At 40.7% G+C, this 22,481-nt stretch overlaps 1 protein-coding gene across 1 annotated transcript in view; it reads left to right on the forward strand.

The window, feature by feature from the left end:
- Nucleotides 1-22,481, forward strand: part of LRRC8C (leucine rich repeat containing 8 VRAC subunit C) — an 82,963-nt gene that overhangs the window by 28,276 nt on the left and 32,206 nt on the right. Inside the window, exon 2 of the mRNA XM_086717483.1 lies at nt 18,408-18,549. Coding sequence (XP_086573609.1) covers nt 18,412-18,549 — 138 coding nt within the window. The 5' untranslated portion in view covers nt 18,408-18,411. The remainder of the gene's footprint in view (nt 1-18,407; nt 18,550-22,481) is intronic.

Raw genomic sequence — 22,481 nt, forward strand, 5'->3', positions numbered from 1 at the left:
CACCAAGGAGTTCTTATTTTGAGTAGTAAAACTCCCGATCGCACTTACCAATTTGGTTGTTCACTTTATTGCTCAAATTAGTAGCAGTGCTATAGCTCTGCAGTTACTGTTTGCTACAATTACCTCTTCCATACTCCTCCCCGCCATCCTATGAAGGAAGATACTATCCTATTCTTTATTTTAAAGAAGAAACGGGCACGTGGGTGGCTCAGTCAGTTAAGCGTTCAACTTCAGCTCAGGTCAGGATCTCTTGATCCGTGAGTTCAAGACCCGCATCAGGCTCTGTGCTGACAGCTCGGAGCCTGGAGCCTGCTTTGGATTCTGTGTCTCCCGCTCTCTGCCCCCTCCCTCACTCACACTCTGTCTCTCAAAAATGAATAAAGGTTAAAAAAAAATTTTTTTTTTAAAGAAAAAACAAAGATTAAGCACCCTGACCGTTGTTATCCTGATCCCAAGTGGCAGAACCAAGATTCACACTCAGGCACTTGGACTTGAGTGCTGTGCCCCTAATCACTGTAATTCTAAAGGAATACTTAAAAACTCTAGTACTACATTAATACGGCTATCTGTTCTTGCCTTAATCACCAGGGACAGATCACCTCCAAAAAAGTAGAGGTTGGGCATGCAGAATGTAACCTATTTTATGTTTGTCTTTTCCTATAATAAAACCAGAGCTCCAGAATGTGTGGAAGTTCCATGTCGTTTGCAGAAAAGTAAGTGGGTTGGAGATCATACATAGAGTTGAACTTCTAAAGTCATTTAAGATCACATGTCACTGAAGAAAGTCTCATTTGATCCCTGTAGACCCTTTGAGAGTTAATTCCGGGAGTTAAAGAAAAGAAAGGTACAGAATGTTTATTAGATTAGCTTAGTCCTGATTACTATGGTTCTACTCCCTTGGATATTCTCTTTCTTTAATCTGTTTACATGTTTTTTGCCTGTTGCCATGGTAAAGCTCATTCCATGAGTGAGAGACCTCAGTGCTGAAGGAGGTTTTCTTAATGTTAAATCTTACATTTTCACTTCCACGTTTTATCTTGGTGTTACTAGGGCAACCCAAATAATTTCATTTTCTCTTTGAAGTTGATGCCTTTAAAGCTGTTATACCCTCATGCTGACTCATTCATGTTCTTACTTTTTTTCTAGTTTAATTCCCGCAGCTACTTTCTTTACACAGATGTTTTCTGCTTTTTTGTAGCCATGATAGATGAGGTCCTGTTGGTATAGTAGTTAAGTATTTGGGGGAATTACAAATCCCACTGAGGATTAGAAAGGAGCTATGGACCTTCTCACCAGAGGGGGAAAAAAAAGCCAGTTTAAGCAATAATGGATGAACGTACAATGGGAAAAGACAGTTTCTTCAATAAATAGTGTTGGGAAAACTGGACAGTGACATACAAAAGAATGAAACTGGACCACTGTCTTATACCACACACAAAAATAAACTCACAATGAGTTAAAGGCTTGAATGTAAGACCTGAAACCATACACTCCTAGAAGAAGGGAGATAAGCTCCTTGACATCAGTCTTGGCAAGGGTTTTTTGAATTTGACACCAAAAGCATAAACAAGTGGAGACTACCTCATACTAAAAACTTCTATATAAGAAAGGAAACCATCAACAAAATTAAAAGACAACCTATGGAATAGAAGAAAATATTTGTAAATCATATATCTGATAAGGGGTTAATATACAAAATATGTAAAGAACTCATATAATTCAATAGGAAAATAAAGCAGTTCTATTAAAAATGGGCAGATGGTCTGAATAGTTCTTTTTTCCAAATAAAAAGTACAAATGGCCAACAAGTACATGAAAAGATGCTCAGCATCACTAATCATCAGAGAAATGCAAACCAAAACCACAATGAGATATCACCTCTTGTTATCTATCACTTGTTATAATAATTATTATCAAAACACTTGTTATAACAGTTATTATTAAAACAAGAAATAACAAGTGGTAGAATATAGAGAAAGGGGAACCTTTGTGCACTATTGGTAGGAACGTAAATTGATATAGGCACTGTGGAAAACTGAGGTTTGTGAAAAAATTAAAAATAGAACTACCATATGATCCAGCAATTCCACTTCTGGGTATTTATCTGAAGGAAACAAAAATCCTAACTCGAAAAGATACCTACACCCCCACGTACATTACAGCATTGTTACAATAGCCAAAACATTGAAACAACCTAAATGTCTGTGGCTGGATCAGTGGATAAAGCAAATGTGGTGCGTATATGCATACAATGGAATATTATTTTGCCATAAAAAGAAGGAAATCCTGCTATTTGCAACAACGTGCATGGACCTTGGGGCATTATGCTAGTGAACTAAGTGAGACAGAGCAACACAAATACTGTGTGATCTCACTTAAATGTGGAATCTAAAACAAAACAAAACTTGTAGATACAGAGAAGAGATGGGTGGTTATCAGAGGCAGGGGTGGGCAAAATGTGTGAAGGGAGTCAAACTTCCAGTTGTAAAATAATTAAATCCTGGGGATGTAATGTACAGCATGGCAACTATAGTTAACAATACTGTATTGTATATTTTAAACTTGCTAAAAGAATAGATCTTAAAAGTCCTCACCACAAGAAAAAAGTGTAACTCCATGTGGTTAGTGGATATTAACTAAACTTACTTGGACAATAATTTCACAATATAGACACATATATCAAATCATGTTATACACCTAAAGCTAATACAATGTTATATGTCAATTATATCTCAATTTTAAAAAGACATGGTGGATGAAAATATTGAACAAATAGTATCTCTTATCCAAATTTATTTGGGTCTTAGGTTTTGAGTAGCAAGTTGTAAGAGTTGGTATAGCAAGGGATTCATCAAAAAAAATCTGTCCCAATCTATTCTGTTTCTAACTTCAGATTGTGAAAGTTAAGGCACCTGTTTATTTCTGTTTTCATTTTTACCTCATCCCAGGGCAATCTCCTGTTTGGTTTTATATCTGTCGTCTGGAAAGCCTCTTGGCAAAGTACATGCCCGAGTTAAATGGCTAGTTGGCATGCATCATTCCCAGTGCTGGTCTGGCTCACAAGCCCTTTGGGTTTGAAATCATACAAAAAGCTGAGGAGCAAAGAGGAAAGATACCATATTTTGAATCTCCGTGTTTAACAGATCTGTTGCCCACACATTTAACTATAGCTTCTTTTTGTCTTTTATCCCTAGTTCTTGACACATAATAATAGTTGGATAGCAAATGTTGAAAGAGGGAGGGAAGGAAGAGAGATCAAGGGGAGGGGGAAGAAAGAAAAGGAAAGGAGGAGGATATATTCAAGGGAAAGAAGAAAAGGAGGAAATAAGTAGACCATAGGAGACTATCTTCTGACCAAAGACTGAATTTCTTGTGTGTAACTTGGAAGTCAGCTCCTGAGGGGGAATTCTAGATGGATTTTGAAGAGAGGGGGTGTAGCTCAGTGGTAGAGTGCGTGCTTAGCTTAGATGGATTTTGAGTGAGGTGACTACACTGCAGGCTGGCACGTGTTTGGACAGGTGCAGGAGACAAGAGCAGCCCTAGGCTTTCATGCTTGCCACCTGTGCTCAGTTCCAGGAAGTTACTCAGCAGCTCCCTCACTGGTCATGACTGGCCTACTGAGATTCTAGAAGAATGTTTGCTATTTGTGGTGAGAATTTGGTGAATTCAATACCGAACATAGCCTACCCAGCCAGAACTTTGGGGCATCGTTAGACAGTTAACAAGAGAGTGAAGGCATTGTGTGGGGGATGATTCAAGAGATCCAGTGGTGGGTTGGTTCATGTGTTTAGAAGGCAGTTCAGCAGCAAGGTACAAGGTGAAGCTGAGAAGGTCTACCTTCCTCTACAAAAAGGTTGCTTTGGGTGAATTTTTATGTACACTTTAGAAAAAGACTTGGTGAGTCTTGGTGCCTTTTGGCATTTCAGTTGCCCACTTGGTCTCAGAATCTGGACCAGCTCAGGCTACCCTTACCCTGTGTCTTCAGACACGGAAAATATCAGCTCTAACCTGATTCAAAATAAACAGAAACAAATCATTTCTGGTGAGTGATGGAAGGCAAAATGATACACCTTAAAGTGGGAACAAAGAGCCATCATATTATAGACCTTACGTTGTGCCTGAAATGTTCTGGCCCTGGCCTCCAACTTTACCTAGATGACTGTCCCTACCTGTACTTCATCTTTCTGTGCAGGCACCACTTCCCAAGCCCCCAGTGGCTCAGGTACCTCAGTAAATATCAGTGTCCTAAACATCCACTTCATCAGACTATCACAACTGCGATGAAGCGGTTGTATGTCATTACTTCTGTCTGTCTCTCCACCATAATGTAAGATTCATAAGGACAGGGGTTATATCTGGCTTACTCACTGGTATGTCCACATCAGTGAGCTCAATACCTTGCAGTTTACTTATTTTTGAGAGGGAGAGAGAGAGCATGAGCTGGGGGAGAAGCAGAGAGAAGGAAACACAGAATCCAAAGCAGACTCTAGCCTGTGAGCTGTCAGCACAGAGCCCGACGTGAGGCTCAAGCCATGAGATCATGACCTGAGCCGAAGTTGGATGCTTAACTGACCGAGCCACCCAGGCGCCCCAGTACTTCGCAGTTTAAAACTACTCTAGGACTTGCAGAAAGAATGAATAAAGCTGCCAGGCACTGTGATAGGTGCTAGGGATTTAAAGCTTTCAAAGACACTACATCCAGCCTTGAGAAACTGTGCTTCTGAAGTAGGTATCTCCAATGATAATTTATCCCTCTCTCAGTTTCTAGAGGGGAAAGACCAAGGGCGAATCACAATGGTATGGTTTTTTCCACCTCACTTCCCCAAATTCTACCTCTTTGACCACAAGTATCCCAACACAGACTCTGTTTGTATCTAAGGACTGGCATAGAAATGAACCAACCTATCTTTCCACCAATTTCTGTTTCTTTGTTGAAATGGATATTTATTTTGTTTTTACCCAAACAATTTAAATTTATGTCTATGTAGCCATTTATTAGGTTCCTAAAACATTAGTCTGTTAAGTTTTTAACAGGGGTCATCTGAAAATAGGATCAAACATTACAGAAGGAACAAAAACAAACAAATCCCCACAGTTGTTGTTCCATAAACCTTGATTTTCCCCTGGACCTGAGCCACCTAAAAGACCATCCACCCATTTCTAAGTTCCACTTTACTTCAGAACTTTTTTTTTTTTTTTTTTTGAGAGAGACAGCAAGCAAGCAGGGTAGGGGCAGAGAGAGAGAGAGAGGGAAACACAGAATCTGAAGCAGGCTCCAGGCTCTGAGCTGTCAGCACACAGCCCAACGCAGGGCTCAAACTCATGGACTGTGAGACCACAACCTGAGCCAAAGTTGGACACTCAACCAACTGACCCACCCAGGCGCCCCTACTTCAGAACTTCTGACGGTCTGTCAGCTTTGAAATGTTTGACTTTTAAATGTAAGTTTTTTCTTGTTTCTTCCTTGCTCTTTCCAACTAAATCTAAGGTTTTAGGTAAATTTCTGTGACCTTTCTACACAGCTTCTCATTTTTTTAATGTTGGTGATCACTACATAAAACCTCCCAATTCAACAACCGCTGAACTAGTTTTATTCCTTCCAAGCATCCCTAGTCCACCTTTTCATCCTGCTGATGAAACTGCCAAGCAACTTTAGGTAACTAAATGGCACCCTGCAAGTTGACAGATTGTGGGGCTTCAGGGTCTTGTTTTCTAGGTCTTTCTGCCATTTTTGAAAACACATTTGGCAGGGCTCTCAATGTCTTTGAGATAGTTTTCTCAGGAAGACTTCCTTGGCCCCAAGCCATCGTTCTTTCTAAAATTAGCAACTGCAAGCAAACGATTTTCAAAATACTATAGTTTGTCTACAAAGAGGGCACTGCTTTGGGTCTTATTCCAAGTTGGCTAATGGGTTCTATTCCTCCCACCCCCTGCCCCCACACCACCATTTTCTTTTTGCTGACAAAGTATTCAAATGAGTAAGTCTAGGTCTCACACTTAGACTGGTATTATAACTTTCTTTTTAATTATTCATTTATTTGATGACTCTACACTGAGCACCTATGACATGCCGAAGACTGTTAGGTGATGGGAAAACAATAGAGACCAACATTAATCCAAGAACCATGCAAATGAGTGGAAAATGGAGTCTATGACAGGAGTCCAGGGTGCCCCAAGAGCCTGTGGGCTGGATTTGACCCAGTCAGGGAGGTCAGGGTTGGCTCGTGGTGCTAGAGCCGAGGTCTGCAGGATGCATAGGAATCTGCAAAGCAAGGGGGGTTGGAAGAACATTCCAGCTTTAGGATTAATACCACAAGGCCCTGCTATTGCTTGAATCTCCTTCATAGTGACTTTTCGAGAGCCACACAGATCACTTGACCTTTGCAATCATGCAATGTATACCACCTCATTTCACTATTTCTTTCTGGTAGTGTGGGGGGGTGGGTAGTTTTTTGTTTTCATTTTTTAACTAAAGACTCTATTATCTTCAGAAACAGATGTGCTTTAACAAGTTGATTCATATTTTCCAAGCATTTCTTTCATTTAAATTTTTGGCACATTCTAGGTCCGAGAGGCAAGTAGCCTTTGACCATGTTCTCCTAGAGCCTTCATATAAAGAAACTTTTATTCCCTCCTTCAGTTTCTAAAATGTGAGCCTCTAGTATTGAATATCATCGTGTTAGATTTTATTTAGCTTTGCTATGAGAAAATAAGAGTTGAAAGAGGGAAGTCCTGTAATGTCTAATTTGGAAAAGATAGGCCATTAAATCAATATGTTAAATTTAGAGCCAAACCCAACAAATATTTTTCCTATAGGCAAAAAGCCTTACATTAAATATTTATTGGTTGGATGAACAAAAACCTAATATTCAAATTTTAGGTGTATTCACATCCATTTTAATATTCTGACAAAAGTATGGTGGTTGTTAATTTCTTTATGTAGAATTGTTTCTTCCTGGGGGCTGGAGGGCCTGGATTTCATTCCATCGTGGATTTTACTGAGCACATCCAACAGGAAAGACAAACCAAGAGCTGACTTTTTCAAAACAACCTTTTTGAAAAGCCCCTAAGAGGATTAACAGTTAATGTTTTTTTTACTGTTGTAAAATCTTCTCTTAAAAGAGAAATTTTAGGGATGCCTTGGTGTCTCATTCAGTTAAGTGTCCAACTCTTGATTTCAGCTCAGGTCATGATCTCATGGTTCATGAGTTTGAGCCCCACATCAGCATGGAGTCTGCTTGGGATTCTCTCTCTTTCCCTCCCTCCCTTTCTGCTGCTCCCTTATGCTGTTTCTCTAAATAAATAAACATTTTTTAAAAAGAGAGATTTTAAATGGTAGATTCTTGCAAAGATGAGCTTAATAAAAAAGGCCATAAAAATATTCATACTACAAATCTATTAGTCTTTCAGTCTCTTACTTTAAGTCCCAATCTTTTGTTTCCTGAGCAGTGTTACTTTGTTTCCTAGTTGTTAGATTTAACATAGCTGGAACTTTTAAATCTTACCAAGAAAGAAAGAGAGAGAGAGAGAGAGAGAGAGAGAGAGAGGAAAGGAAAGGAAAGAAAAGAAAGGAGGGAGGGAGGAAGAGAGAGAGAAAGAAAGAGAGAGAGAGAAAGAAAGAAAGAAGAGAAAAGAAAAGAAAGAGAGGAAGGAAGGAAAGAAGAAAACAAAAGAAAAGAAAAAAGAAAAGAACAAGCAAGCTTAGTGGGAAAGTTTTCATAATAAGTTTTTCAGCTGCCTGTTGCACTTTTGCTGACTGTTTTTAAAAGTATCAATCTCTCTAAAGAAGACATCCGGATGGCCAACAGGCACGTGAAAAGATGTTCAACGTCGCTCCTTATCAGGGAAATACAAATCAAAACCACACTCAGATATCACCTCACACCAGTCAGAGTGGCCAATATGAACAAATCAGGAGACTATAGATGCTGGAGAGGATGTGGAGAAACGGGAACCCTCTTGCACTGTTGGTGGGAATGCAAACTGGTGCAGCCACTCTGCAAAACATTGTGAAGGTTCCTCAAAAAATTAAAAATAGACCTACCCTATGACCCAGCAATAGCACTGCTAAGAATTTACCCAAGGGATACAGGAGTACTGATGCATAGGCACACTTGTACCCCAATGTTTATATCAGCACTCTCAATAATAGCCAAATTATGGAAAGAGCCTAAATGTCCATCAACTGATGAATGGATAAAGAAATTGTGGTTTATATACACAATGGAATACTACGAGGCAATGAGAAAGAATGAAATATGGCCCTTTGTAGCAACGTGGACGGAACTGGAGAGTGTGATGCTAAGTGAAATAAGCCATACAGAGAAAGACAGATACCATATGTTTTCACTCTTATGTGGATCCTGAGAAACTTAACAGAAACCCATGGGGGAGGGGAAGAAAAAAAAAAAGAGGTTAGAGTGGGAGAGAGCCAAAGCATAAGAGACTCTTAAAAACTGAGAACGAACTGAGGGCTGATGGGGGGTGGGAGGGAGGAGAGGGTGGGTGATGAGTAGTGAGGAGGGCACCTTTTGGGATGAGCACTGGGTGTTGTATGGAAACCAATTTGACAATAAATTTCATATATTGAAAAAATAAAATAAAAAAAATTAAAAGTATCAATCTATGTTTATGAAAAGTATTTGGAAAACAGCCAAACTGCCTATTGGAATAGACAAGGCAACTTTCCCCCATAGGATTGCTAAGAATTTAACTCAAAACTATGGAGCATTTTGGGGCCTGGAGCTAACAATACGAAATGGAAGATGGCCTCTGCCTTTTCAGACTACTTTAAACTCCAAAAAGTGAAAACTAAGTAGGAACCTTCAGTTTTAATGTTCTGAAGGGCAGAAGCCATCCTGTCTTCTCCACCATCCTCTCCTTGCTTTCCTTTTGTTAGAAAGAAAGTTGCCTTCCAGGTAGACCTACCACTGATCCTACATGCATTTTGTCTGGACTCTCTGACCTGCACCATATGTTCATGGTGCTTCTGCTGCTTCGAACTATCGCGCTTTCTTGGCTCAGGGGGTAAAACTGGACTGGAGATAAATTTCTTTTTGTCCATTGAAGGAAGAAGATAGTCTTCAAAACAGTCATTATGGATTTGCTCAGTTGAATCCTAGACTTAGTTTTTGGATGTCAGGACTGATAAGATGAACTGAAATCTTTTCTCAATCACATATAAATGATATCAAGAGTTGGAGGGGAAACTTTGTTTCTCGGAGCTGGAGCCATGTTTCTTGGAGAGACTTTTAGTAAATTCTGAATGACAGAGATGAGGAAGGCCTTGATATCCTTTATGATCGCTTTTTGAGACTGTTAGATCACAAGTTAGTCTCATTTTAGAAAATGTTTCTGAATCCAAATTTACTTGAAATGCACAGAATAAACCTTAAATTATTATTAGTGTCATATAGATGAAGCTGAAGCTCTTGGACAGAAAATCCCAAAGAAAGCAAAGCCTTCTTTTGAGATCTCACTAAGATTTAGAAGGGCACTATTCCAAACCATTATATCATAAACAAGACTATTATGTTTGGATCTGTTTTCTGTCTCTTGTTTCTTAATAGAGCAATGTTCTGATAAGGGAGTCACAAAAGTTGGCCATTGGATACAAGCTAAACCTAAGAAATCATTATCGATCGACACATCCTCTTTAGCACCAGTGACAGAACATTGTGCATTAAAATTGCAATGATCCTTAACTTTGAAATTATAAATTATTCCTGACTCTTTTCTTCTTCTCACTCTCTTCATAGTGCATGTTCTTTGAATAATCACTATTTATAATGTGAATAGTTAATGGTAATAGTCATTTATTGCAGTGTCAAACTTTATAACAGGATAATAATAGAAGAAAGAATTTGGTCTTTACTACTAAATGCTTGAATGGATGTGTGTATCTTTGAGTATGCTTGTATATGGGGGCCTGGTTTGATTTACCAAATAGGAATGGAGGGTCCACTCTAAGGCATTGTGTTGTTTTCTAGAAGACACAGAGATAAACAAGATATACACTCCAGCTTCAGTGAAATAGAAATAACCTCTTTAAATGCACCACTGGCACAGGGAACACTAATCAGTCACATTTACAAAGCAGATCAATTACAATTCATGCTTTTATAGGAATTTCTTTAATACACATTCTCCCATGAGAGTCCATGTGGGTGAAGGCAGGTACCTTGTCCTCTGTTTTGTTCACTTGCATTCCCCTAGCACAGGACCTGACATATTTTACGGTTTCATTATTCTACAGCAAGTGCATAAGTAAATGAAGGTAATCTGTGCTTGTGAGAGAAAAAAAATCCGCTGTTGATCATCATATATACTAAATTTTTAGTGGATTCAAAAGCTTCTGGCTACAGTATAGGTAACTGTGGAAACTATCATGTGAAGCAAAGTCCTTGAGATGTATGGCCTGAAGTACAATGATTAAAGGGATTTTTCTTTAATATGTGAAAGGTATAATGAGGAAGAGAAGATATGATATCTCTCTTTAAGAATGAGAATTGCTAGGTAGGAGTAATTTTTGCTTCCCACCACCACTACCACCCTTAGACAAAAGGGCAAGCTCAATTTGAATATTTTTGAAATAATGTGATTGGGCCATTAATTTAATGTATGACATTGTGGAAATATGCAAGGAGTTAATAATACAGAAGTATCCACTGGGTTCCAAGTTTCACTTGCCTCTTTCGATTCCTTCTGACTGCAAAGTTCTTGCTTTATGGGGCTGTAAGGGCAGTAGAGTTCAAGAATCACTTAAATGTATTAATAATAGGTTTTTAGAAATTTCCTGCTATCAAATAGGGATATGAAAAGAGAAGTTGAATACAGGAGAACTTCCACTTAAACTGTTTGTTTCCTAGTATATTTTAATTGTTTTGTATTTGAGTCATCATGATGTAGTTTTAACTAGGAGCTGTATGGGGTAAGGTTTGGTTAGAAGTCATGGCTCACCCTTGGCCGTGTTCCTTGGGCATGAGTCACCTAATCTGTCAACTCAAGTTTTTCACTCTTAAAATGAGAGTTATGGACGAGATGACCTCTGAAGTGCCATTCGGGTTCTAAAATTTTATAACTCATTTCTTACTTCCTTTTAATTAGATATATTTCTATAGAACCATGTAATTATTATCTTGTTTGGTGGACTTTTCTAGAGATATTTTGTCATGTGTGCCACAACTACAGAATAAAATACAATCTAGAGTCACGTTCTCCCAAGAGAGAAGGGTAGCATTTTTAGGAATTGGAAAATTTGGCATTTTCTCGTTTTTTATTTCCATCTTTGCACTGCTAGAAGAAAAGCAGTTTGTTTTATTTTTATGATTGATGTTTTGAGCATATCTTGAGGACTTTATTTTGATTTATGGAACCTTTGGGTACAGCTGAGAAGAATCCCTAAATAAATCAAAGTATTTCTGTGCTCTTCCTCACTTGCACTCCTTTTCCACAGTAGCCTCAGGACACCAGCTGATGTCCTGGCCTTGCACCATGGGATCTTCCTCCCATAACATTATCCAGAGACACCCTTTGCCTTTACAGTGATTATTTCTAAAGCTAAAGGCAATTGTACTTCCCTTTCTTCATTAAAATTACCATGTATCCACTATTTACTCAGCAAATACTGAGTGCCTACTGTATGTCAAGCATTATTTTCTAAATAGTTGAGATACGTCAATGTATAGAGTAGAACTGAAAAGAAAGTACCTGCCCTCATGAAACTTATATTCTGGTAGGAGACAGACCATAAAGGAGCACAATGTGTTTTGGTAGATTGGATGTAGGATATAAGAGACAAAGAAGAATCAAGGATGACTCCAAGGTTTTTGGCCTAAGCAACTGGAAAGATGGAGTTGCCATATTTCCTAGAGATAGGAAAGTTACAAGAAAAATAGGGCTGTGTGGGGTTGGGAGAAATAGGAATAAGGGAAGGGACCTGGAGTTGGTTTGGGACATACCGCATTTAATGTGTCTGGTGAATATCCAGATGGAGATGTCAAGTAGACAGTTGGGTCCATGAGTCTGAATTCAGTCTTGAATTTGTGTTTAGTTTGGATTGCTGTTTAAAGCAGTGTGACTAGGGGCACCTTGTGTGGCTCCATCAGTTAAGTGTCCAACTTTGGCTCAGGTCATGATCTCACAGTTCGTGGGTTCGAGCCCCACATTGGGCTCTGTGCTGACAGCTCAGAGCCTGGAGCCTGCTTCAGATTCTGTGTCTCCTGCTCTCTGCCCCTTCCCCACTCGTGCTCTGTCTCTCTCTCTCTCTCAAAAATAAAGTAAACATTTAAAAAATTGAAAAAAACTAAAGCACTGTGACTAGATGTGATCACCAGAGGATGAATGACTTTGGGAAGAGAAGAGGTCCAAAGACTAAGCCCTGAGCACTCCAAAGTCAGAGGTCAAGGAGAAGAGGAAGAAACAGCAAAAGGGTTAAAGAAGGAAGAGCCAGGGAAGGAGGAGGAAAACCTAACAGCTATGGCATCTTGAAAGTCAAGTAAAGGATGGTCAGATTATGCCCATGCTGCTTATATGCTCGTAGAGCAAATAGGTGAGGCCTGAGCATTGGCCATTAGATAGGTTTAGCAACATAGATGAAGCATATATGTGGATTTCTTCTCTGTAGAATCCATATTGCATGTGCTGAGGAATTATTGAACTTTTATTTTTTTTAACTTTTTAAATTAACATTTATTCATTTTTGAGAGACAGAGACAGAGCATGAGTGGGGAAGGGAAAGAGAGGAAACACAGAATCTGAAGCAGGCTCCAGGCTCTAAGCTGTCAGTACAGAGCCCGATGCAGGGCTTGAACTCATGAACTATGAGATCATGACCTGAGCTGAAGTCAGGCACTCAACTGACTGAGCCACCCAGGCGCCCCAGGAATTATTGAACTTTTAAATTCATTTTTGTAATGGTTCACTCACCACATTACTGTAATTTGGAATTGGCTCTTGTTCCCTTGAACGATGTCTGTCTAAAGGTAATGCCATTTTCCAACTGCCAAAAAACTGTGGAATAAAGCAAATGTTGGCTGTATCCAACTGATAGGCATTGGAGAGCAGTGTTAGCAATCCGGTTTGAATCAAATAGAGTAGGTTTCATATTCTTAGAGCCAAGGGTTAATAGAGCAGAATTTGTTCTGTGTAATTAATTCTGGAGAAAATAATAAAACTCTCCTGAGAGGGAGAAAGACAGATTATTCAGGAAGAGCCAAATAAATGAAAGAAAGAAACTCTGGGTTTGCAACTAACTTTACCAATATTCTTTACCAGAGGATTATATCATATGATCTTCTGAGAAGTAAATTTTATAAAGCCATTAAAATGACTTTCGGAAATAAATATTTCTAATAAAGGAAATGCACGTGGATTTCTGCAAAAGGACACAGAGGCAGCTCTATAACATAATGTAAAATTTATATAATTTTAATTAGGACTCCAGAATCTCATGATTGAAATGCAATGCCATATTTCCAAAGGCATTTTTTAATTAGGTAAACTAAGCTCTTACATAATAAGTTGGAAATCAAAGTTGGACAAAATTCCAAAATAGAAAAAAGTTAAATAGAAATAAAATTATGCTGATTGATCTCTAGGGGAAAAGACTATATTTAAACCCAAGCAGTTGATTCAGTGGTGACTCCCTGAGCTTGAAACAGTAACTCTTGAAATGGTAACAAATCCATTGGAAGCCACAATAGTAATGAAAGAGAAATCCAGGGTAGCCACTGATAATGCAGGTCTTCAGAGCTGCTGAAATTTTTGAAAGAAGAATACAAAATAAATTTTTGTTTTCAGTCAGCAAGCACAAGGTCCATCTGCTCTCTCTTTAGTTTTTGGAGTTGTTTAGTCAACTTCTTTATCCCCACCCTTTTGTTGCGTCAAAAATAATTACAAGGATGAGCCCTGTGATGTGTTAAAATAATAAAGTCTCTGTGTGTGTAGGGTAGATCTGTGTATGTACATTCATGTGGAGTATGTGTGTACACGCATATATGGCATGGCCATAAACATGGACACATACATACACTTACCCAAAAGCGGTGAAGTGTGTTAAGAGCTCTGACAAAAAGGCTGTGTCATCTTGGCCGGCAGCTTCTCTAAAAACCCATCTTAGTTAGGTTGTGCCAGTATGGGGAGGCAGTACATACTATTTAAGTTTCTTAGATTCCTTAGTTTGTCTTTATTTTCCACATTAAAAAGACTAATGCCTGTGAAGGCATTGTAGCCAAGGACTCAGAGAACATGGCCTTTGCTGAGTGCCTATGCTTTGCTTTCTCAACAAGAGCTGTCGATGAAAGAACAGTGAGCCTCTACCTCAGTGCTTCTCAAAGTGTGGTTGATGGAACCCTGGTGGCCTAAACCGGGAGTCCACAAGGTCAAAACTATTTTGTCATGCTCAGATTTATTTTTATTTTTTTATTTTTTATTTTTGCCTTTTTCACTTATGGTGCCAAAGCAGTGGTGGGTAATGCACCTTAGCGTGAACCAAGATAGAGGTATCAGACTGTGCTGTGGTGATTACATTCTTCATTAGCATACACTTACAACTTAAATGCCAGTTTTATTTAGTCTCCTCATTGATGCATTAAAATTATTTAAATAACTCATAAGCCTTGGCTACACACTGTATTAATGTGCTGTACGACGAAGGAGAAGAATACATAAAGCATTTCTGGTACATTCCACAGTACAGCGGTTGTCTCAAGGAAAAGTCCTCATTTGAGTTGAAAGTTGAGTTAGCTCCTTTATCGTATTATGTCACTTTTACTTGAATAAAACAACTGATTACTCAGACTTTAGCCTGTGGAAGATATTTTCTCGAAATGAATGAAGTGAGCCTAATGCTTTAAGGAAAACATCTGATACCATTTGCTACCACAAACTTCAAACTTTCAGGTGGTGATTAGAATTTTGGAAAAATTCCCATTCCTTAAAACTTTTCTCGTGAAAGCAGTAATGATATTAATGAATGTGATTTTTTTTTACATAATTTGTCAACATTTGGAAGATCTGCATAACTCAGCAATCCAATATTTTCCAGATGACCAAATACCAACATATCATGAAGTTTGAAAAGTTTGTTGATATAGTTTTCAGATTCCATATTGCAACTAACTAGGTCAGTTTGATATCAAAAGTTAATATCCCCAATTATATGAAAAGGCTGTTAAGATACTCTATTTTCCAACTGCCTATCTATTGGATTCATAAATTTCGATCAAAATAACATTGCAACAGACAGAATGCAGAAGCAGATACGATAATCTAGCTATCTTCCATTAAGCCAAATGTTAAAGAGATTTGCAAAAGTGGAAAGCCATGCTTCTCTCTCGCTCTCTCTCTCTCTTTTTTTTTTTTGTTACTGTTTTGGAGACTAGTTATAATCAACATGTAATGGGTTTATTTTTAACTTAGTGTATATATTTAAACTTTCTTGGTTTAAATTTCTAATACAGTAAATGTTAAGTGGTGTGATCCACATAAAAAAATGCTCCCTGGGGTGCCTGGGTGGCTCAGTCGGTTGAGCGTCCAACGTCAGCTCAAGCCATGATCTCACGGTTCGTGGGTTCGAGCCCCGCGTCGGGCTCTGTGCTGACAGCTCAGAGCCCGGAGCCTGTTTCAGATTCTGTGTCTCCCTCTCTCTATGCCCCTCCCCAACTCATGTTCTGTCTCCCTCTGTCTCAAAAACAAATAAACATTAAAAAAATAAAAAATAAAAAATAAATTAAAAAAAAAAAATGCTCCTTGAGGTCCTTCTACATTTCAGAGGGTGAAAGTGACCTGAGATCAAAACATTTGAAAGCCACTGCTTTACATTGGTGCATTTTATTCCTGAGATTGGTCCTCACTTCAAAAAACAAGCCCAGTTCCTCCAAAGGTGTACAGGAACTCACCATGAAGGAAACAACCACCAAATCTGTCAAAGAATGTGGACTAGCACACAGGTATACTGCCCTCGTTAGCACTGTCACTGCAGCTGGCTGGGGTCACCTCCAATCTCATTTGGGTGAGCAGAGCTCCATGAACAAGCATCTGAATTCAGTCATTCACTTACTCAACAGCAGTTGTTCAGGCCCTGCTCCTGTTTGCCAGGTGCTGTGGTCAGTGATGGGAATGCAAAATGGAATGAGACAATGTGGCTCAGTCGGTTGAGCGTCTGACTCTTGATTTTGGCTCAGGTCATGATCTTGTGTGTTTGTGAGATCAAGCCCCACATGGGGCTCTGTGCTGACATCGCAGAGCCTGCTTTGGAAGCAGAACTCGGAGGTTAAGATGAGTTAGAGCCTCTGTGAGTGTCACTGGCCCAACCGTGAGTAGGAAACACTTGGGGCAGTGAGGTTGTAATGACTCACTGGGAAGCAAAGCGGTCATGAAGTGTTAGGAAATATGAACTAGTCTGAAATGTCAAGGACACTAGGAATCTGCAAAGTTCTTAATTTAGCTTGTATGGCTTACCTGCAACATATGTTTTGAGAACACACGTGCATAGCATATAGGTTCTTCTTTCAAGAAGCTTGCAGCCTAGTGGTAGTAACAGAATGAAGTTAGGGAAGTCGTGTTTTCATAAAATGAGAAAATCGTATCAAATGCTGCACGGATGTCAACTAGGCAGGTCACAGATGAGAGCGGCAGCAGGCAGTTGAAATTTTCAACACTGTGTTAAGGAAAAAGCCTAGAAGGAAGACAGATTGCCGCTTTAGGAAGTCAGCTAAAGCAACAAGACAGAATGGATAATTAAAATCGTTTCCAAAGATAACCACCTGTGAACTCAAAGAGGAGGCTTGGCTTGGCTTTGGGCTGTTTATTGTACAGCCCTCAATTCAGTATGAGGGAAGGGAAGATCCACAAAATAAACAAGGCTTGGGAGAATAAGCAGCAAAACGCAGCCTTGCTCTTGCTCTGTAATTAGGACTGAGTAATAAGGACAGGTGCAGAGAGCTAGATTCTTGGATCCAAAGGTGGCAAAAGGGAGAGAAATTTTCTTTTTGTCCCACACTGGCTGCCCTTATTGCCATAAGAACAGAACATTTCTTCTCACGTAGCAGGGTGATGAACTTCAAGTCCCGAACCATAGGAAAGGCAGTGGGACTGAGCCATGAGAAAGGACAACACAGTCTAAGAAGGATGTGTCTCTTTCTCCTTTTTCCTGGAGCCTCAGTTGCATCCTACTCATTTATCTTCTGTCGTTGAGATAGAGATAGGCGTTTCCAAGGACAACTCATTTCTCAGAGCAGAAAATCAGGATAAATATGAGGTTCATGGTGAAATATGCAGAATACAGAAAATAGAGAAAAAGAAATCAAGTCAAAAGCACAGGCACAGGATGCCTGAGTGGCTCAGTTGGTTGAACGTCTGACTCTTGATTTCGGCTCAGGTCATGATCTTGTGGGTTCATGAGATCAAGCCCCACATGGGGCTCTGTGCTAACATCGCAGAGCCTGCTTGGGATTCTCTCTTTCCCTCTCTCTGTCCCTCCCCACTCGTGCTTTCTCTCTCTCAGAAATAAACAGGAAAAGAAAAGAAAAGAGGGGCGCCTGGGTGGCGCAGTCGGTTAAGCGTCCGACTTCAGCCAGGTCGCGATCTCGCGGTCCGTGAGTTCGAGCCCCGCGTCAGGCTCTGGGCTGATGGCTCAGAGCCTGGAGCCTGTTTCCAATTCTGTGTCTCCCTCTCTCTCTGCCCCTCCCCCGTTCATGCTCTGTCTCTCTCTGTCCCAAAAATAAATAAACGTTGAAAAAAAAATTAAAAAAAAAAAAAAGAGTTAAAAAAAAAGAAAAGAAAGGAATGTTTTACAAAGCACGGGGACAAAAAATGGGAAGCAAGAAAAAGTGAAGTCCTTTGCAAGCCATCCCCTCCCCCTACCACAACCACAACCACAACCAATGAGGTCCTTCCATCTTACAAGACCAGGGCCAGGTGGCAAAGCAGTCTGCCTTCCCAGGGGGCAAGTAAATGCTTTACAAATAGAGACTAGTAAATAATTAACACAAACCAATGCTGAGATTACATTTAAAATAGTTTAAAGCAGCAACCCAGGATGCTAAGATAAATAACAGAAGCATTTCAAAGGCTGGGCTCTGTTCTCTCTGGCATCTTCATGTTTTGTTTAGGGGAAGGGAAGGTCCAGGAAATAATGGTCTGCTCTGGCCATGGTCCTTCTGGTCATGCGGAGCCAAAGGCAACCCACTTATGGGATAATAGTCAAGTATTTGCCATTTCCGTGTGGGGCTTATTTCCTCTACCAGTGGCGTTATTCAATGGTTTCATAAAACACCAAGGTGCCTTGACAACTCCTGGACTAATTCAGGTCACTGCTTCTCATGGGTTGAAGCAGCACGTCAAATGCTGTTAATGTGGTGTGTTGTACATGAAGAGAAATTAATTCACAGCCTTTCCTTTCTCAGAAACATGATTCCGGTGACAGAATTCCGACAGTTCTCTGAGCAGCAGCCTGCCTTCCGTGTGCTGAAACCATGGTGGGATGTGTTTACCGACTACCTTTCGGTAGCTATGCTGATGATCGGTGTGTTCGGATGTACTCTGCAGGTAGGTGCCTAGACTCACATCAAAATGGGAGCCAGAGCAAGACACTAAGCTGTTGAAACCTTTAAAAAGAGCTGGTGGTATGATTTTCAGCCATGTAAATACTAGTTGTCCTGCTCTACTTGTGTATGGTGTTTGTAGTCATGGAAGGGAGCCCAAAACATATTCACTGCACTTTCATATATGTATATATATTTGTATAAAACTAAATAAACTGGCCGTCAAGTGTTCTACTATGATAGGGGCATCCATAAAGCACTAAGAGAGTGCAGAGGAGGGGCCCGTGGCTTGGGAATGAGAGAAAAGGTGACGGTTGTATTAAAACTTGGAGAACCAACTGTATTAAGGGAGACGGAGCCAGGGGTACAAAAAGATGCCAGGAAGGAGACAGAAAGCTTGAAGTCATGGGTGTGAGGAAGAACATGACACCTTTGGGAAACTGTCAGTAGGGCTGGCACTCACTGGGTGTCATCAGCGTGAGAGTTGAAGCCATGCCTGTGAATGGAGTCACCAGGGAGAATGTGGAGAGAGAGATGACGTCAAGAATACCAACGTGTGAGCAAAGGAAAAAGGGGTGCCTCTGAGGGAGACTGAGAAGGGGCAGCCGTATGGAGAGGTGGAACCCAGGAGAGAGTGGAAAGACATGTGTGGTCAACGATGGCAGGCATACAACTCACTCACGGACTAAGGAGAAACAAGTAGCCCCCGGGTCATTCGAAATCATAGTTTGAGTGGTTGGAAAAGTGAATGGAAATTAAAGACTGGCGTAGGTGTGACTTTCAGGTTGATCAGCTGAGAGGAAGAAAAACTTGGAAGAAAGGGAAATATCTAGAAGTGGTGCAGAGTGGAAACAAAGGCCTTTTAAAATTTGATTTTAATAATGGTAACACATAATGCTTCCTAAGTGACAGGTACTCTTCTGAATACTTGACACATATTTTAACTCATTTCATCCTCATGGCAACAGTGAGATATCGGTGCTATTATTATCCCCACTTACAGAGAGACAACAAAGGCACTGAGAGATTAGGGAAACCTCCAAGGTGAGTGGCAAAACCTTTACTGAGGCCCAGGCAGTTTGGCCTGCGTGTTAATCTCTAACACCATGCCCCTTTTTATTTGTAGGCTGAAAACATTTGGCCTCTCTCTACCCCCCAAAAAAGGATACCAGTGAAAATTCAGAATTTGAAAGACAGAAAAGACATACACTCGTTTATAAATAAAACAAATAGTTGTTGAAGAACCTACTGTGTTCCAGGCACTGTCCTAGGTGCGAAGAATTATCAGTGCAGGAGAAAAAAGACAAATGCCCCAGCCATATAGACTTTAAATTCTATGGGAAAACAAAATAAGCCAAACCAGCTCATAAATTATATATATTAGAAGGTAATAAGGACAATGAAAAAGAAAATACAGCGTACATGGATGGTGTCAGCAGGTGATATTAGGAGTTGCAATTCTCACGTAGGAAGCCTTCACTGGGAAGGTGACTTCTGATGAAGGAAGTGTGGGAGCAGACCACGCAGATGTCCAGGGAGGAGCCTCCCCGGCAGAGGGAACAGCAAAAGCAAAAGACACATGGACAGAGTGTTCACAGACTCCTTGCCCTTCTCCAGGAGAACTTGACATTTGACTTCTTCAGCTTTCTAGCTCTGTTTCCCTGGAGACCTGATAAAAGTAGAATGTTAGCTGTGTTACTAGGCAACGTTGCTTGTGATATAAATGACTACTGTTTGGTCAACTGCATCTGGACTGGAAGAATGATAAATGCCCGGTAGGAAGCCACACCACCGGACTTCTGTGATTGTGGTGACACCTATAACAGGGCATGTCCCTTGACACACAGAAAGTGTATCTATTGAGTTACACCAGAGATTAGTCTCTTTGGAGCATAATAAGCCTTTTAAGCCAGGGTAAATGCAGACCCCCATGTCCAGTGGATCTCTTTTCCTTGTGCCTGAGATGATCCGGAGAGGAGGGGCCTGGGGAGAGACGAGGTCCTGGGCAGGGTGTGGATCCCACACAGACAGTTAAGAAGGTTCCTCCAAAGGTAGAAAGCCTGATGCCACATTGCTGGCAAGCTGTGACTTTAATCCTGGATCTCTCTAAGTGATTCTGGTACCAGATGAGTGTTAGGATAATCTTAAAGTCCGAATGTTGAGATAAACCTGGAAGGACCCCTGGTGATGTTATAAGCCTGAAGCAAGGATGTCCCTGGCATGCTGAAGAAAGCCAGGCCAGTGGGCTAGAGCAGAGTGAGCTAGGCACAGAGTAGAAGAATAAGGCCTGAGAGGCAGTAGTTGCAGATCACACAGGGCTTTGTAGGTCCCTGTAAAGGTTTGGGCCTTGCTCTGAGTGAGATGGAACATGTTTTGAGGTTCAAGCAGAGGAGTGTCATCTAACTTGTATTTCAACAAGACCACTCTAGTTGTTAAGAATACAGTAGAGGGGGCAAGGATAGAAGCAGGGAGGTTTAGAAGGCTAATTTCAGAAGGCTAGTGTAGGGGCACCTGGGTGGCTCAGTCCATTTGAACCTCCAACTCTTGATTTCGGCTCTGGTCATGAGCCAAGGGTCATTGGATTGAGCCCTATGTCAGGCTCTGCACTGTGTGTGGAACCTGCTTAGGATTCTCTCTCTCGGGCGCGTGGTGGCTCAGTCGGTTGAGCCTTGGACTGCAGCTCAGGTCATGATCTCACTGTTCATGAGTTCGAGCTTCACATCAGGCTCCATGCTGACAGCTCAGAGCCTGGAGCCTGCTTTGGATTCTGTGTCTCCATCTCTCTCTGCCCATCCCTCTCTACCTCTCTCTCTCTCAAAAATAAATAAACATTGAAAAACAATTCTCTCTCTCCCTCTGCCCCTCGCCCTCACTCACATGCTCTCTCTCTAAAAATAAATAAATAAATAAATAAATAAATAAATAAATAAATAAATAATAAAATTTTTAAAGATCATTAAAAAGAAGAAGGCTAGTGCAATAAAATCCAGGCAAGACATGAATCAGATGGCTTGCACCAGGATTGAAGCAGTGGTTCTGGATATATATATATATTTTTTTTTTCAACGTTTATTTATTTTTTTTGGGACAGAGAGAGACAGAGCATGAACGGGGGAGGAGCAGAGAGAGAGGGAGACACAGAATCGGAAACAGGCTCCAGGTTCCGAGCCATCAGCCCAGAGCCTGACGCGGGGCTCGAACTCACGGACCGCGAGATCGTGACCTGGCTGAAGTCGGACGCCTAACCGACTGCGCCACCCAGGCACCCCAAGGTTCTGGATATATTTTTAAGGAAAAGCTGTAAGATTTGCTGAAAGATTGAATGTGATGTATGAGGGAAAAAAAATCATGACTAAAATTTTTAGGCCTGAACAACTGGAAAAAGCTTGTTTTTGAGCATAAGTTTGAGTTATATGTTAGATATCCAAGTAGACCTGTTAAGTCAGAAGTTGGATAGAAGACTCAGGAAGGAGCTCAGGGTAAGTGAAGGATGGTCATCTTCACAGAGGAGGAGGTGATGGATCCAGGATCCAGTGGCAGGACAACCCTTGATTTGGGGGGAGGGGGCATCTTCCACCACAATGGGAATGATGGCTACAGATGCATTTGGTTGGAGGGGCAGGGGCGAGGCACAGAAAGATGAGAGTTTGCACCTACTAGCTTCTGTGAGGTAGAAAGCAACACATCTGGAGAGAGCTTGTGAGGGTACGGGAGGCCATAGGATGTGGCAAGAAAGGAGGCCTGGAGTAGGGTCCTTGAGGAGAAAGGCAAATATTTAGAATGGCCAGTTTGGGAAGTCACAGAGGGAGGTGACATAGATCAGCAGGAGGACTCTGTGCCTGTTTTACTTTATTACCATGGCAGGGCCTGGAATCGTTTCTCTTGTTGGCATATCCCATGGCAGGATGAAATGCAGAAAAGAGAAACCACACAGAC

The sequence above is a fragment of the Puma concolor genome, chromosome C1 (genome assembly GCF_028749965.1).
Source record: "Puma concolor isolate L17-30 chromosome C1, mPumCon1.1.hap2, whole genome shotgun sequence".
Taxonomy (NCBI): domain Eukaryota; kingdom Metazoa; phylum Chordata; class Mammalia; order Carnivora; family Felidae; genus Puma; species Puma concolor.